This window comes from Phyllopteryx taeniolatus, unplaced genomic scaffold, assembly GCF_024500385.1.
Source record: "Phyllopteryx taeniolatus isolate TA_2022b unplaced genomic scaffold, UOR_Ptae_1.2 contig_24, whole genome shotgun sequence".
NCBI classification, from domain to species: Eukaryota; Metazoa; Chordata; class Actinopteri; order Syngnathiformes; family Syngnathidae; genus Phyllopteryx; species Phyllopteryx taeniolatus.
In genome coordinates, this window is record NW_026903162.1 from 3750429 (window position 1) to 3768502 (window position 18074).

General features: G+C 42.2%; 2 protein-coding genes across 3 annotated transcripts in view; one reads left to right on the forward strand and one right to left on the reverse strand.

Moving 5' to 3' along the window:
• The first annotated feature begins 1615 nt into the window (after nucleotides 1-1615).
• LOC133473334 (oocyte zinc finger protein XlCOF22-like) lies at nucleotides 1616-8473 on the forward strand. The gene is made up of 3 exons (XM_061764995.1): nucleotides 1616-1942; nucleotides 3136-3552; nucleotides 7141-8473. The coding sequence occupies exons 1-3, from the start codon at nucleotides 1840-1842 to the stop codon at nucleotides 8208-8210; spliced, it is 1590 nt and encodes a 529-aa protein (XP_061620979.1). The 5' UTR covers nucleotides 1616-1839; the 3' UTR covers nucleotides 8211-8473.
• A 1061-nt stretch (nucleotides 8474-9534) lies between these two features.
• Nucleotides 9535-18074, reverse strand: part of LOC133473329 (mucin-2) — a 23353-nt gene continuing 14813 nt past the window's right edge. For both annotated transcript variants that reach the window (XM_061764981.1, XM_061764980.1), the window contains 3 exons: nucleotides 14847-14895; nucleotides 12563-14727; nucleotides 9535-11845 (listed from right to left, as the gene is read on the reverse strand). In XM_061764981.1, coding sequence (XP_061620965.1) covers nucleotides 9677-11845; nucleotides 12563-14727; nucleotides 14847-14895 — 4383 coding nt within the window. In that variant the 3' untranslated portion in view covers nucleotides 9535-9676. The remainder of the gene's footprint in view (nucleotides 11846-12562; nucleotides 14728-14846; nucleotides 14896-18074) is intronic.

An 18074-nucleotide genomic window follows, 5' to 3' on the forward strand; every position in this document is an offset into this window, starting at 1 on the left:
GTAGCATTTAGGTGTAACATTTAATATTTGGATATAACTATTGGAATTGACACCGACTAAACAAGCAAACGGTTTCTCTGCAGTCTGCGTTCTCATGTGTACTTTCAAATCCCACTTTTCGTCACGGAGTCCCACGACCGGATGTTGTGAACGGAACAGGAAATGGAACGGTGCGAATTCGGTGGGATCCGTTTATATTTGTACTGAAGGTACTGAAGCGTCGACATTTTTCATTCTTACTAAAAACTGAATTTGAATCAGTACTTCTACTGTTACCAGTCTTAGTATCTGTACTTGTAGTTAGGTACAGAGTGTGAGTAGTTTTTACACGTCTGCGTCACTGTGGCTTTAAGATGAAATATATTGACGGCACGGATCTCACTGGAGCCTTCTGAGGGCGATTAACAAATCAATGAAAGAGCGAGACTTCTTTGTACTTGACAGATAAGAAAGGACAGAGGGGTGGAGCTTCCAAGCAGCCGCTCATGTCGACACATGTCCTCGCTCCACCATCAGATAGTAACAACAAAACGTCACACTCGCCTCACGATGATGACGATCACGATGTGATGATGAACACGCTGAAGGTGTTATGACATGTCACACTAACAAACATTGGAAATGTTCCCAGTGTGGGAAAATATTTACTTTAAAGTGGGGTTTAAAAAGACACATGACACACACACTGGAAAGAAGCCTGCTCAGTTTGTGGTAAAAGATTCTCAATAAAAGCAAATTTAACGACGCACACAAGAAACCACACCGGGGAGAAACCTTTTGCCTGCTCAGTTTATGGTCAAAGATGATCCGAAAAGGCACATTTAACAAGACACACAAGAACCCACACTGGGGACACACCTTTGACCTGTTCAGTTTGTGATAAAAGCTTCTCTAAAAACAAATTTAACAAGGCACACGATGCCACACACTGGAGTGAAACTTTTTGCCTCCTCAGTTTGTGGTCAAAGTTTCACTTCGAAGGCAAATTTAACAACACACTCAAGAACACACACTGGAGAGAAACCTTTTGCGTGCACTGTTTGCGGTAAACAATTTGTTTTAAGACAAATTTAATAGCTCACACAAAAACACACACTGGAGAGCATTCCTGAGTTCTAGACGTTTTTTTTGTTGAGAGGCCTGAAATCAGGTCATTGTAATTCCTCGAGCTTATCTACGTCACTAGCGAAGATCTGGATCTGGGCTGTCAACAAACACGTGCTCTCACGAGTGGGTCTTGTACATGGAGACAACCAATCAGAGGAAAGGGGGCGGTCTTAGCCAAATATGGACAAAGGATACACAACTGGGTCAAACAGAAGTAACTGTCCGAGGGGCTTTTTCTGGACACGAGTATGACAAAACCAAGGTGTTTTTTTTTGTGTTTTTTGTTTTTTTAATGAAATCATGATAGATTAAGCTTTTGGAAATGTTTCTTGGATGCGTGACTGAAGACCAAAATATTAATAATTCATTTCAATCGAAGACAACTTTACTAATCAGTTTTAACAAGACGTTAAGTGTGCCAGTTCTCCATCTTTTATGTGTGTGTGTGTGTGTGTGTGTGTGTGTGTGTGTGCTGTCACTAGATGGCAGTAATGCCTCGGGGGTGGCTTACCGTGGCCGGATGTTACGGTAACGGGAACCGGAAACCAAAACGTGTGACTCGCTTGACTTCGGTGCGTTTGTGCTGCTGTGGACACAGCACGCCCGTGACTCCTTTTTGCGCCACTAAAACATCCTTAAGTGGGATCTTCGCTCGCCAGCCGCTAACGGGCAGATCACGTCGCTGAGCGGAGATCGGGCGTGAGTGCAAAGTCTGGCGGATGCCGTGTGAAAATGTGCGCAAACGGCGTGAAAGAAGAAGAGTGCGCGGTGGACATGTGTGGAATAGAAGACGAGAACGAGCGACCGCGGCCTCCACTTGTGCTCCCCGCAGCAGGTTTGTTGACTTTTTTACTTTCACTTGTTCACTAACTGATCATTTGCCAAGATTAATTGCATTATTAATTGTGTGACCTTGAAAGAAGTTACAAATGCATTGCATAAGCTGTCTGATGACGCTTTCCGCCAGTTTCAATTTAGATCCTCCAAAAGAACAAATTCATTTATCCCTGCCACATATTTTGCATAATTTGACTGAGAGACCTTTATAGCAACGTGAAACTGCGTGGGACTAACCCTTTGAAAATTCTATTTTCTGTGAAAGCAGTTCAAATGCTTTGCTAAAGGCGCAGCATGCAACCTTTTTTTTTTTTTTAATATAAATGGCTCACCTTCACTTTTCACTGCTTTTGCTGAGCTTTGCTCACCCGAATGCACGTTTCTCAATGCTCAGAGGATGACCGGACGTGGAGGCGTCGTGGCGACCATGCACAGGGAAATCTGTTTGTACACAAGTGCAGGAAGTGAGTTTTCAATTATGTCTTTTAGCCGCAGACTCATTGGGCATGTTGGACTGACCTGCAGCCTTTGACAGTGTGGACAGGCAGATTATTTTGTCTTGTCTTTTTGTCTTGTTGAACGGGCAGACAGAAGTTTTTGTCTCCTTCTTGCTGCTGAGTCCGCCACTGTTTGTCTGGAGTGCCCCAAGGCTCCATTCTTGAGCTCTCCTCTTTCCCCTTTGTCTACTTCCACTTGGGTCCGGCCTCCGAAAGAATGGCATCGACGTCGTTTCCATGCTGATGCCAGCCCAATATACATGCCACCGAAACAAGAACATCCCTCCTCTGTGAAACCTTTCATACGGCGCATTGATGAAATGTGGGGAAATGGATGGATAGATTATTATCTATATTTCCCACTTAAAACATGAAAAACAAAACAAAGTGAAACAGAAGAATAAGCATAAACATCTACTCAATATATTTCAGTTTTTCTTTTTTGAATAAATGTGCAAAAATGTCAACAATTCAGTTTTTTTCTGTCAATATGGGGAGCTGTGTGTACATTAATGTGGGAAAAAAATTAACTTAAGTGATTTTAGCAAATGGCTGCAATATAAAAAAGTGAAAAATTTAAGGGGGTCTGAATACTTTCCATACCCACTGTATAAAAAAAAAGAATTCTCAACATCCCAGCATGAGATTTGACTTGACCAAACCAAATGTGTGTTTGTCTTCTTGTGTCCTGCAGACGTCTGTGATGATCTTCATCCTGAGCAACAGCAACCAGAGTCAACGCACATAAAGGAGGAAGAGGAGGAGGAGCCCCCTTACGTTGTAGTGGAAGTACAGCCAGATCCCCTTCACCTTAAAGAGGAAGAGGAGGACGGAGAGACCCTCTACATTAAGGAGGAAGAGGAGCATAACCTCATCAAGTTTCCATTGACCTTTGTTCCTTTTAAGAGTGAAGACGATGAAGACAAAGGTCAAAGTGAAGCCAACAGAGGGGCGGAGCCTCCAAGCAGCAGCTCAAGTCAACACATGACAACAGAAGGTGATGGCGGATCCCAATCAGACCGCCTCTTAGCTCCGCTATCAGATAGTGACGACATAACGTCACACTCTCATGATCATGATGATGACGATGATGATGATGAATACCCTAAAGGTGATATGACATGTCACACTGATAATACACGATGGGAATGTTCTCTTTGTGGAAAAACATTTCGTTCAAAGGGCGGTTTGAGATTACACATGAGAATCCATACTGGAGAGAAACCTTTTCCCTGTGCGGTTTGCGGGAAACGATTCAAATTGAAGAGAGATTTAAAAACCCACACAAGAACACACACTGGGGAGAAACCATTTGCCTGCTCTGTTTGCGATCAACGATTCTCTCAAATGGGAAACTTAAGGAAACATGCAAGAACACACACCGGGGAGAAACCTTTTGCCTGCGCAGTTTGCGAGAAAAAATTTGCTTTGAAGAAAAACTTAACATCGCATACAAGAACACACACTGGAGAGAAGCCTTTTGCATGCTCATTTTGTGAGAAAAGATTCACTTTGAAGAAAAATTTAACAACGCATGTAAGAAGGCACACTGGAGAGAAACCTTTTGTGTGTTCAGTTTGTGAGAAACGATTCATTTTAAAGACAGATTTGATGAGACACACAAGAACACATACTGGAGAGAAACCTTTTGCTTGCTTAGTTTGTAATGAAAGATTTAGTGCAAAGACAACTTTAGTCACACACACACAAATGCACACTGGAGAAAAACCTTTTGCCTGCTCAGTTTGTGGTCAAAGTTTCACTTTGAAAGGAGATTTAGTAACACACACAGTAACGCACTCGAGAGAGAAGGCTTTTGCATGCTCAATTTGTGGTCAAAGATTTGCAACGAAGACAAATTTAACAACACACGTAAGAACACACACTGGGGAGAAACCTTTTGCCTGCCCAGTTTGTGGGCAAAGATTTTCTATGAAGGCAAATTTAACAAGACACGCAAGAACACACACAGGTGAGAAACCATTCAGTTGCAGTGTGTGTGACAGAAGATTCTCGAGTAAGCATCATGTTAAGAGACACAAGTGTGTTGTTGAGATTAGCAGTGTTGAATGAAGCTTTAAGCAGATTGAAAAAAAAACGGACCTGCTGTAAAGCGTACAGCTGATCCTGAAAAAAAGAAGGGTGAGTTTAATAACGTAAAGACGTTAAATCAATAAATTCATCAAAGCTAATAAGAACTGCAGTGCTGTGTACTGTTATCCATGGCAGGCGGTAATACTTGAATGATTACAGACGTTTACATACACTCAACATGATGGGCCGGAATGTCACATGAATGTGAGTCTTTTGGTGGTCTTCAAAGACGTTTAAAAACAAGAATTGGCAGTAAACGTCACAATTTATTTGGGATTTTCTCATCCACACTGACCCCCGGATACGCCGAAGAAAATGGATGGAGCGTGCGATTATTGTGAAAGGCCCACCGTCAAGGAGACGTCTGACTTTCAGGTTCAATCCTTTCAAATGGAGAGTTAGAAACATTCCGACAAATCAGAGCCCTGATGATAACACGGATATTGTTGCCTGCATTATGTTAGCTTGCTTGCTGGCTATTTTAATGCATTAAACAAAGCCAGTCACTGCGTTGCACATATTTATGCAACCTGGTTGTGAAGACCTAACAGTATTTGGGAATTATTGATCCTAATTTCATGTGCGGATCAAAGTTACGAGTTAAGGTTTTGGTGGGCCTCAGAGGATTTCAACTTGGGAATGGCCGTATATGCTTCATGGTCACAAATTCCTGTTTTGTGCCCATGTTATACCTAGTTCAAGGTAAAATAATTATAATTTGTGGCCACAAATAAGCATTTTGCTTGCACGTTATTACGTCAAAATTGTGGCCAAAAGTAAAAGAAAAAAAAATCACGTTGTAGTGTCTGATGGGTAGGCAGTTAATTCCGATTTATTTATTTTTTTTACTGTTATTGTTTTAAAAGCAACTTGTTGCTAATTTTGTCCACTGAAGGTCGCACTGACCACCATTATAATGTCCACGTACCACTTAAGCGACATTCTGAAATTGACTTTTTGTTCAGGATTTTGACGCCTGACATTGATGCATTTGTGAAGGCTAAAAGATACCAAGTAAGCTTTACTTCATACAAAAGGTTGCACTATGAAGAATACGGTTAGGCTTTTCAACTTGTATTTTTATGGATGTATTTACAAGGCAAGGTGACAACTGCACCGTCATCCTGAAAAGCTCCAACTTTGCTTTGCATGGTGCGATGAGTCAGTTGTGTTTCTCCAGATGGATGCGGAAAATAACAAATTTGAAATGATTTTCTCGATCGCAGCAAGTTGTTTTATAAAATGTGCATAGAGTGTATAAATCCACTGTCATCTGTTAGTTACACGTGTAATTGAGTACACTGATTCATAGTTTGATTGATATTGCACTTATTTTTGTGAAGACATCTCTGATTGCTCATATTTGAAGCAAGATTTGCAACAAGATAAATGTGAATATTTTACAAATGTACTTCTAATTGTTTGCAACAAAATTGGAAACATTTGCAATTGTCGATATTTATAGCTATTAGGCCACGAATCTACTGGTCCGGCCCACTTGAGAAGAAAAATGTGCTGAATGCGGCCCCGGAATTAAAATACGCATATTTTGTCCAAGTGGAGTTGCCGTACGACTTCGCTTTCAGGTCTACTTCCGCATACGTTTTTTACGTAACAACTCACCTGGCTTTATTAAATAATTCTTCCCGAATTAGTCCTGAACTCACTGGAGCCTCGACAGCACGTCCATCACGACTGAACCGAAAGCTCTTCAATAAATCTTTGAACTCGTCCCGGTGCACCTTGAAGCTTTCTCGAGCGAGTTCCGACTAGCTCGGCTTCGCTTGCTAGCTGCTAACAAATAGACGCGTTTGGAATGGACACGTCGCGAAGCCTGCGTGGAAAGTGTGGCGACGATCGCGTGAAAATGTGTGCAAAGAGTGTGAAAGAAGAAGAGTGCGAGGAGGACATTTGTCGGACAGAAGAGGAGAACGAGCGCCCGCGTCAACCACTGGACGCTGTTTTCGAGCAGCCTCAGTTTGGGTCATACGGAGCAGGTTTGTTCACTTGTTACGATCGGCCGTTTTAGAAGTAGTTTACAAACGCGGAAGTTGGAAGTGGTCTTCTGAAAATTCTCCATGTCATCTGAGAAAACGCAGACAGTGACGTGTATTCTGTCGCTTGCTAACTCGAACACTAATTTGATTTCTGACTCGGATTCCAACCTTGGCAAAGAAAGAAGAACATGTTTAAGTACAGCATTTGGATCAGTGCTTCGACTTGATTATGACTTTTCATTTACTGTGTGCAAGGTTTTATTGCAGAATATGCGGAACTGTGAGGCAGATGTGCTAACCAGCCATAATTTGGAAATCATAAAAAAAAAAAAAAAGAGTCCAAGTTAAAAGTAACGTTTTAATAGTAAAAAAAAAATACAAAGTACAAATCAAAAAAGTAAAAATGCTCCTGCCCTTGCAAAACACGGGGCAAAAAATATAAAAATAAAAAACGCTGTTACGCTAGCAACCTTCATGCACTTAGCATAGCACTTCCTGTAACATAACCCCCCCCCCCCCCCCCCCCTTTAGAAATACACAACATCCAAGTCGCTACATGAGACAAGACTTTATCAAACCATCTGTGTTTGGCTTCTTGTGTCCTGCAGACGTCAGTGAAAAATATTTTCATCCTGAGCAACAAGGACCTCCTCACATTAAAGAGGAAGAGGAGCCAGTGTCCTTTCACGTTAAAGACGAAGAGGAGGGTGAGCTCACCGAGTTCCCGTTGACCTTTGACCATTTGAAGGGTGAACAAGATGAAGACAAAGGTCAACAGCACGAGGAGAACAGAGGGACAGAGCCTCCAAGCAGCAGCTCACGTCAACGCATGGCAGCAGAAGATGATGGAGACCACTGTGGAGCAGCACAAGCAGGCGGCCTCTTTGCGCCACTATCAGATAGTGACGACACATCATCACAATCTCATGATGATGACGATAATGCCCATGACGGAGAGTACTCTAAAGGTGAATTGACATGTCACACTGACAACAAACATGTAAAATGCTCGCGGTGCGGTAAAACCTTTAGTTCAAAGTGGGGGTTGAAAGTGCACACAAGAACACACACTGGGGAAAAAGCTTTCGCCTGCTCAGTTTGCGCTAAAAGATTCTCTGTCAAGGAACGTTTAATAATGCACAACAGAACACACACTGGAGAGAAACCTTTTGCATGCACAATTTGCGATCAAAGATTCTCTGTTAAGACACATTTAACGACACACAAAAGAACACACACTGGGGAGAAACCTTTTGCCTGCTTAGTCTGCGGTCAAAAATTCTCTGTGAAATATAGTTTAATAATTCACACAAGAAAACACACTGGGGAAAAACCTTTTGCCTGCTCTGTATGTGATAAAAGATTCACTCAGAAGGGAGATTTAAGAATACACACAAGAACACACACTGGGGAGAAACCTTTTGTCTGCTCAGTTTGTGGGAGGAGCTTTACTCTCAAGGGACATTTAAGAGCACACACAAGAACGCATACTGGAGAGAAACCTTTTGCCTGTTTAGTTTGTGGTCAAAGATTCTCTGTAAGCGGAAGCTTAAGAACACACACAAGAACACACACTGGAGAAAAACCATTCAGTTGCAGCGTGTGTGATAAAATATTCTCTCGTAAGGATCATGTTAAGAGACACAAGTGTGCTGGTGAAAATAGAAGTGATCAGTGAACCATGAAAGAAACGGCAAGCTGTAAAAGTGTGTGTGTGTTCCTGAACACACAATGACGGGGAATTCGTTGAGGATGATGCAAAGACTGTAAATTAAAAAAAAATCACGAATGACGACAGAATTATGGTGTTGTGTAATGTATCACTGCGACAGAGTGATGGGAGTGAAGTTTACATACACGCATCATGGGCATTGTATATTAATAAAATCATAATTGTATTGTTGTATTTCAAATAAAGCAATCGTCATTGTCTTCAACATATGCCTGTTGATTAAATTTGTCCTCTGCATTTTTAACCTTCGCAGAAGTGAACTCAGTGTCAGTGGGGCATTGGGCGGACCTAAAAAGGCGTGTGAGCATGACGGCCTACAAACTTGGCTCAAGTTTTACACCGGTTGTGTCAGGAGGAATGGGCCAAAATCCTTGCCAACTATTATGAGAAGCTTGTGGAAAGATATCAAAAATGTTTGACCCAAGTCGTACGGTTTAAAGGCAAGGCTACCAAATACTTATTAAATGTCTGTACATTTCTGACTTTGAAGTAATAAAAAATTGTCTAAAAAAAAAAAAAAAAAAAAAAAAAAAAAAAAAAAGAATTGAAATAGAAATCATTTTGGTAATCCTAATTGACCTAAAAACAGGACAAATTTAGTCAGATTTCATGTTAGACAGTGAGAATGTTTTTATTAGTTTTATAGTGGATGTAAATTAGTGTTTAACAATACCACTCAATTATAATTTCATACATACCTGTGGCAAGAAAGCAAAGCGTGGGGAGTCTCCGTTGCTAAAATGCCAACAGCCTCCCAAAATACATCCACTCATCCTTTCTCACCTTTTGTGGCAATAATTTTTTTCCTTGACAATTGCATCATGTTTTTGTGGTTCAATAAAAAAAAAAAAAAACACATTACAATGCAGAATATTGTATGTGGAGCCTCAAAACCTGATAAAGGGTCCCAGTTTTTCGAGGGAGTCGTTGCCTCCTCCGCCATATGCTTGCTCATGTGGGCTTCTTGACTTATGACTATCGCTATCATTCTTTACTACAATAGTTGATACTTACTGTGATTTTGGTGCCGAAGCACAACTTTTTCCCATTGTAGAATAACTGAACATCTAAAAGCAAGCACCAACTTTTAAAGCACTGTCAACCAGAAACTCCCTTTCCAGTTGCACTTGAGCAAATATTGCTCGATTTGATTAGTAAGTCTGCGCTGTACTTCATCACGTTCAGTCCAATTTATTGACACCGGACCACTTAACAGCCCTGAGACAATGTTTCAGACACTAACATCTACAACAAATGACGAAAAATGGAATTCAACTCATTCGGTTCTTATTTAATAGATACTGCAATTACAATGCACAAATACAGTACTTAAAAAAAATAATGAATGACTTTTATTTCATAGAAAACCTGTCATAAGAAACATCTGGAGTGAAAGAAACATTTAAAAAATCTCATTGGACTTTATGTACATTTTTAACATGTTTTTTCAGGTGTCCAGACTGTGTAAAGTGCTTCGGGCAATGTGGGCAAGAATGTGGTTTCTCTCCTGTATGGATGTACTTGTGTCTTTTCAAGTTGTTCTGGTCAAAAAATCCTTTCCCACAATACGGGCACCAGTGTCTTTTCTCCCCACGATGCCACCGCAGATGCGCATTGAGTTCGACACTCCTGGCAAACTTTTTTTCACACAAGTGGCAGTGGAATGGTCTCTCCCCTGTATGGCTGCGTATGTGGGTCTCCACATCTCTCTTTGTGAAGAATGCCTTGTTGCAGATCTGGCAGACAAAGGGCTTAATTTTCCCATGTACCATCTGGAGATGTTTGGTGAGGCCAAAACCATAAACAAAACCCTTCCCACACTTCTGGCAGATATGGTTCCTACCCTTGTGATGCACTCTGCCATGCCTGTTAAGACCCTTGGCGTCAGGAAAGCTCTTTCTGCAGAGCGTGCAACAGTATGGCCTGTGTCCGGTATGGAGACTGACATGGCTTTCGAGAGCAGAACTACTGCTAAGAACACGACCGCATTCCTTGCACTGGTTCTTAAGCAGCCGCTTACCAATGACCAATCGAGATTGCGGCGATCCTACAGCAGCTGCCGGTCGGACTTGCGGTGCTGCCCTGGCTCGCACTCTACGGGGAGAAATATATTTGGTTCCCGTTTCACCCCTCGAATGACTGTTAATTACCTGCTTAGTTGTCTTTAATTTAGGTTGTTTATTTTTTGGTACAGCGTTCAATATTGCTGCTGTGGATAACGTATTTGCAATTTGCCTCTTCACATTAATTTTTTGAACAGTACACTTTCGGCTGAATCTCGAATTCTTAGGAGAACTTTCTCCAGTTTTACTTGAACTGGCATCATTTGTAGCCCATTTTGGCAACAGAGCACTCGCAAAAGCGGTTTTCCCTAATGACGAATTGGATTCTCCTTTTGCGCTTTTCTCTTCTTTACAGAAGTTGCCACTCCTGAGAGATTGAGAATGAGCATTTTTCATTGAACTGGAACCATTCTGACCGACGGCAGGCAATGGGGACTTTTTGGGGCTAGCTAATTTCGTCCTTGGAGGAGAAGGAGATACAGAAGTCTTTTTCTGGGCAGACTGGTCTCGAAGGCTCTTTTTAACACTTGCATTTTCCTTAGGAGAGAGACACCTTTTACGACTCTCAGGTTGAAATTTGGGCTTTGGAGGGGTGTTGGTATCTTTAGTTGTATTAGACCTTAAATATGCTGGAATGACTTTCAACATGTTTGGGCTATTCTCATCTCTATTTGTGCTCGGCTTTCCAGCAATCACAGCAGGGAGTGTTGTTTGAGTAACACACGGTTTACCTTTAGTTAAACCTGACCCAGGACTCAGATTAGAATCTCGCGATTTTTCAGAGGACGCATTATCGGTACATTGGTTGGACGTAGAGCGACTCAGCTGGGCTAATTTTGTCTCTGCCATGTCAGTTGTACGCATAGTTGAGCTTGACTTTGGAGAGACTGTAGATTCAAATGGTTTGTTTGCACACTCTTCAGCTGTAGAGGGCGTTTCTGAGTTTATTGGAAGGCGTTCAATAGGATCTCGCATTGTTCGACTGCCAGACTCCAATGCATTCTTTGTTGAGCTTCCATGGGCGACATTTATTTCAGTGTGCGGCAGTGGGGCAATAATTGAGGTGCTGTCTCTCGTATCTTTTAGAGATAGCCTACACAAACTTACAACTGGCTTTCGGGAGCTAACAGAAACAGGCTCACATGTACCCGTCCTTTCAGTGTAACTGATATCTGTACTCTGTTGATTTCTGAGACTTACTTGGAGAAAATCGATTTCTGTTAGTTGCCCTGTAGGACTTAAGGGACTGGCTATATTTGTGGAAACAGGACTCGACTCAAGGGTAGAATCTTGCTCAGTAGTACTAACATTCTCTAATCTGGGTTTCTTGGGACTTTCAGGGATACATGCTTTGTCTGTAAGTGGCTCTGCTTTTGTTTTTGCTCTTTTAGCACGAGAGTGCTTTTTGAGGTGAATTCCGAGACGAGCAAAAACGGATTTTTTCTGTAGCTTTCTCCTGCCGTCGGTATTGGTCCCTTCGCACGAACTTTGGGCATCTGGAGACTCATTTGCTAGTACCTGCAACACAAGAAGACAGCATTATTTTTATCATAAGGAAAACACAATCAATCAATCAATTACACAACCATGACTTATTTTTAACATTCAATGTATATTAGCAGCAACGTGACAAGTGGCCGCCATTTTTGTGGAGTTAAAAAAATAAATAACATCAAATAAAAAAACGGAACGAGCACTTCAATCGCTTCTAAAATCCTCCATTACAGTACATGACCTATTCTACTGCCCACACTGCTCTTCTCACGAATAATGTTCCATTTGTGCTAGTTAAGTTGAGTTTTTAGGGCAAGTGATGCCGTCCGAAGTGTCAGGGTCATTTTGACGTGTCGACGTCTCAGAATTTCAGCCCGTACGAGCAATTGGTGGATATTTTGTAACTGAAACTTGCCAGCCAAGCGGAGAAGGGGTTTGAAACGGTCAAGGAGATATCCTGAGAAATAATGAAATTGTACTGTTTTATTCCAATTTGGAGTCGTTCTTTGACCAGATTTTCTATTGGTGATACCACACAAAAACATTCCTCAAAAGGGCCATTTTTTTTCAGATAGAAAAAAACTGAGCCCATGATCCACTTTTCAAGTCTCGCTGCGTTGTACTCTGGATGAAGTGGCCGTTCCAACCAGACTCCGCATTTTGACAGCAATTCTCATCACGTTGCCAAAATTAACGATTGAAAATCTTTTTAGACCTAAAGGTAGTAAACTTCTACATTACCTTTTCAGCTTCTTGAATCACAGGTGAAATTGCCAACTGCGCAATGAACTGAGTTTTGCTCGATTGTAAATGAGGTTCAGGTAAGTCCTTTGTGATGGGGGTTAATTGCACAGCGGTAGCCGAATAGCCCTGCTCTGCACCGTCGATTATTTCCTCATCCAGAGTGCAGGTTTCACATTCTTGGTCAGATACACCTGACAACTCAGCCTTGTCAAATTCTATTGTTGTTTTCGCCAAGATTGGTTCAGACACACTGGGTGACAAACCAGTGGCTGGTGCCTCTTCCAAAGTGGAGCATGGTGATGCCTTCTCTGATTTTGAAGAGGGATTTAAAGTTTCTTTTGAATTGGAACACTTCCTGGTTAATAATGGAGGCACTTCTGCTGGAGAGACTGTTGGCTCTGATGCCTGGTCGTTGGTCAAAGATGAGGTGCTGTCTGGCGGGACAACTTCTGATTCCCTTTCATGAGAAGAAAGTTGTGAAACCAAAAATGATCCAGTGGACAATGCCGGATATGGCAGCCTTTTCAGTCTGATTACTGGGACGAGTGGAAAACGGTTTATCGGTACACTCTCAGTTGACAATGCTCCTGCTTGTTCCCCAGGAGTTACTTTTAAGCTTTCACAAATGCTCGTTTGCTGCGACGAACATTCCAGTTGCGGGTATGACAATGGGGATATCTGTTCATTTGGCAATGGGGTTTCCTTTTCATCGGAAGTCATTGGAGCACCTGTGTTTGGGTGCTGCGATGATGACAAAGGTGTTATCTGTTCAGTTGGCAATGGGGTTTCTTTTTTATCGGAAGTCACTTGAGCACCCGTGTTTGGGTGTTGCGACGGTGACATGGTGACAGCTGGTTCCACTGAATTCTGGTTGATAGGTGCAACTAGTGTCTCAGACATTTGTGGTTGGCTTGCCACAAGACCTGTAGCTCTGTGAATGATTATTTTTATTTTTTTGCACGGTGTTGGGTGTGCCCTTTGTTCTGTTGAGCTGATTGTTGTGTCAGACATAACACGGGGAGCAGCCGTTGTGGAGGTAACATCATTTTTGCTTTGAGCAGCAACTGTTGACACAACAGCTGAGATCTGGTTTGGTGACAGCGGGGCAATTGTTTCTTGTGGATGAGTGGATGGTGATTTGGAAAAAACAAAGATTTTCTTGGGGGCGGGGTCTGGGCCCATCATTGTCTCTAATGGTTCTGCCAATACACTCGGAGGATGGGGAGCGCACTGCTCAAGCGATTTGCCTGCTGTAGCAGTCAACAATGATGTCGATGTAATGCCGGAAGAACCAACACAGTGTTTTTGTTGGTGCACTGTAGGAACACTAAGGTGGGAGTGAGAATTGCTGGAGTTGGTTGTATAAGTGACAAAAAGTGCCTGGTTTGTTGACACCTCTTCTGTACCCTTGTCACTTATACTGGCAGTTGGTGGTGACTGTGATGGCAATGCTGGGGTAAGTAATGGAGATTCCACCACAGGAGGTAAGGTAGCAACAGAGAGAGTACACTGGTCTTGGGCTGTTGCCTTTTCTTGTGGTGAGGATTCACTCTTTGACTGATCCATTGCTTCAACGAGGAGCAATGCATCCTGGAGCATTACAGAGCTGCTACATATCCCAGGTGGATGCGACAGTGCTTGTGGTAATGAAGCATTTTGGCTGGGAGGTGGATTCTTCACTTCATCATGTAATGCACCATCAGCATCAGTTGAAGGTAACAAACGTGTTTCCTTCGGGGTCTTTTGTAGGCGTTTCACTTTTTGTGAGGGCTGTTTTCGTTGTTTTCTGTTTTTGTTTATTTGCCCTTCTGTTTCACACTTGGTCTTATCTTCCATCAAGCCACATTTGATCTGTTCTCCTTGTTGTATGTTCCGCAGCGTTGGCTCGACATTCTGTTCCTCTGCTTTTTCTGCTTGTTCATGACCTCGTGATGGTTGCTCAAATGCCATTTGCATATTATCACCTACTGCAGTAAGTGGGCTAAGATGATTTACTGGCTCTATTGACAGATTTTGTGCCTCGTGTAAATTGTGATTCTCTTCCAAAGTGGGGTAAACTGTGGTCACTTGAGTGTAATGGCTTTTTCTGAGCTCTTCAGTTGAACATTGATGGGTCGTGGGGTCTTCTGTTCCATTTTCACAAGCAGAGGTTGGTGGTAGACCTAGAAAAAGTGAGGGGGGAATAATCAAAAGGGACTTAAGACCGACAACATCTCGAGTTTGTAAGCAAGTATAATTTCAAAATTCACGTCACTATTTTTAGTCAGCTTAAGCGTCTCACCTGCAACTGCATACAATATGTCACTGCTGACTACAGTGGGTTCAGAATCCTTTAAAATAAACAGAGAAAAAAATTAGACAATTTCATAACAAACTTTGGACAAAGACAGTAAATTTTATTCATATAGCACAAATTCACAGAAGTTGAGAGAACCAAATCACCCAAGCCTAATTATTTCTTAGTAGTCATGCCATAAATGTTCATTTCTCATCAATGACACAAAGTTTGTTATTTTTAAAGTTAAATATAGGACTATAGGAAGAATATACACATTATATAAAAATGACGTTAAGCATGTCAAAATGTGAATGACTTTGAGTTTTGAGTTTCTAGACCGAGTTGTGCCAGCAAACAAGTTAGGAATGAATTATTTGTGCCCTTTGCTACTGCCCTCCATTAATGATTCGATTGCTTTCAGCAATGACAATGGTCCACTTTGACCACAATCCGTTGATGTGACATGACTAGGGATGGGTACCAAGCCTTAGAATTAAACAGGCCCGGGGGCTAAATAATTAAAGACCAGAGACTCAATAAGCTCCACCCTTCATTGTTCTATTAACGGCATTGGAAAAATGACTCAAATTTATTTTCAATGTATTTAGGCTATATGAACGTTATTTTGCAATTTTTTACCTCCGATCTCATTTCTAACTTGCAACAAAATTAAGGTAATCGTCTAAGAAGCATTTTCACGATCGGAGGTGAGCCATCTCACCGCACTCCAGCGCCACCTGTGAGAGGCATGGCTGGCTGTAAAGCGATCATTTTAAAATACAATTGGTGTAAAAAAGTCGATCGTGCCATATAACCCTATTTTCAACCCATATTATCTTGCAAACCCGATAAAAGGACACCAAAGATTTCAAAAATCTGATAACATGGGACCCTTTAATAAATGACATTATGTAAAAAAAACCTGCATTTTATGTTTACTTGGGTTATCGTTGTCTGATATTTGCCATACATTTGTTTGATGATCTAAAGCAAGGTGGGTAAACTGCAAAAAGAAAAAATAATAATAATTTGAGAAGGGGGTGGGGGTGAGACAGCTCATTAGGGCCACTCTTTCTGTTGAAGGTGGTGATCTTTAGGGAGAGAGATGTCAGGACAGGTTTGGTTACTTTTACACCCGTTTCAAACCAGCTATCCTCCCTCTCCAGATTTGGACGTTGTTATCCGTGAATAAATGTCCCTTCTTGAGTGCAAATGAACCGCTGATTCTGGACCCGAAGAAGCATCCCGTCGATGTGCAGCAGCTGCTTAGTGCACCCCTCATTGGACTGCACTGCATAAACAATATTGCTGAGTTTGCTTCTCTGGATTACATCCATGGCGTGACCCATCTTTTGTCCGTGTGTGTTACTGCGTTTGAAATGCATTGGGATGTTATGTTTGAGGAAGAAAAAAAAAAAAACTCGAAACATAACTGTTGAGATTTTGGTTTATTTTAGAATCTATAGGTTTCAGCTGGGTGGAAACCTTACTTCTGTTTCTTCTTCTTCTTTTCCTTTGGGCTTGTCCCGTTAGGGGTCGCTACAGTGTGTCATTCTTTTCCATGTCAGCCTATTTCCTGCATCCTCCTCTTGAACACCAACTGCCCTCATGTCTTCCCTCATGACATCCATCAACCTTCTTTTTGGTCTTCCTCTAGTGCTCTTGCCTGGCAGCTCCATCCTCATCATCCTTCTACCAATATACTCACTATTTCTCCTCTGGACGTGTCCAAACCATCCAAGTCTGCTCTCTCTAACTTTTGTCTCCAAAACATCGAACCTCGGCTGTCCCTCTGATGACCTCATTTCTAATTTTATCCAACCTGGTCACCCCGAGTGCGAACCTCAACATCTTCATTTCCGCCACCTCCAGCTCTGCTTCCTGTTGTCTCTTCAGTGCCACTGTCTTTAAACCGTACCTTACCACTGTTTTACTTTGCGCTTCATCCGAGCAGAGACTCTTCTGTCACATAACACACCTGACACCTTGCTCCACCCGTTCCAACCTGCTTGGACCCGTTTCTTCACTTCCTGATCACTGCAGATCACAATGTCATCTGCAAACATCACGGTCCACAGGGATTCCAGTGTAACCTCATCTGTCAGCCAATCCATCACCACTGCAAACTGGAAGGGGCTCAGGGCTGATCCCTGATGCACTGCCACCTCCACCTTAAATTTGTCTGTCACACCTCCAGCACTCCTCACCGCTGTTCTGCTGCCCTCGTACATGTCCTATATTATTCTAACATACTTCTCTGCCACTTCAGACTTCGGCATGCAGTACCACAGTTTCTCTCTGGGTACTCTGTCATAGACTTTCTCTAAATCCACACAGACACAATGTAGCTCCTTCTGACCTTCTCTTTACTTTTCCATCAATATTGTCAAGGCAAATAATGCATTTGTGTTACTCTTTCTAGGCATGAAACCATACTGTTGCTCGCAAATACTTCTGTCCTGAGTCTAGCCTCCACTCCTCTTTCCCATAAATTCATTGTGTGGCTCATCAACTTTATTCCTCTATAGTTCCCACAGCTCTGCACATCACCCTTGTTCTTAAAAATGGGCACCAGCACACTTTTGCTCCATTCCTCAGGCATCTTCTCACCCACAAGAATTCTGTTAAACAAGCTGGTCAAATCCACAGCCACCTCTCCATACCTTCCGCTTCCATACCTCCACAGGAATGTCATCAGGACAAACTGCCTTTCCATTTTTCATCCTCTTTAATGCCTTTCTAACTTCCCCCTGACTAATCATTGCCACTTCCTGGTCCACCACACTTCCATCTTCTACTCTTCCTTCTCTCTCATTTTCCTCATTCATCAACTCCTCAAAGTATTGTTTCCATCTATCCAGCAGACTGCTGGGACCAGTCAACACATTTCCATCTCTATCCTTAATCACCCGAACCTGCTACACATCCTTCCATCTCTATCCCTCTGTTTGACCAACCTGTGTCGATCTTTATCTCCTTCTTTAGTGTCCAACCTGGCATACATGTCATCATATGCCTCTTGTTTGGCCTTTGCCACCTCTACCTTCGCCCTACGTCACATCTCAATGCATTCCATTCTCCTCTCCTCGGTCCTCTGTGTGTCCCACTTCTTCTTAGCTAACCTCTTTCCTTGTATGATTTCCTGTACTGTGAGGTTCCACCACCAAATCTCCTTCTCTCCTTTCCTGCCAGAAAATACACCAAGTACTCTAGTGCCTGTTTCAATGCAGC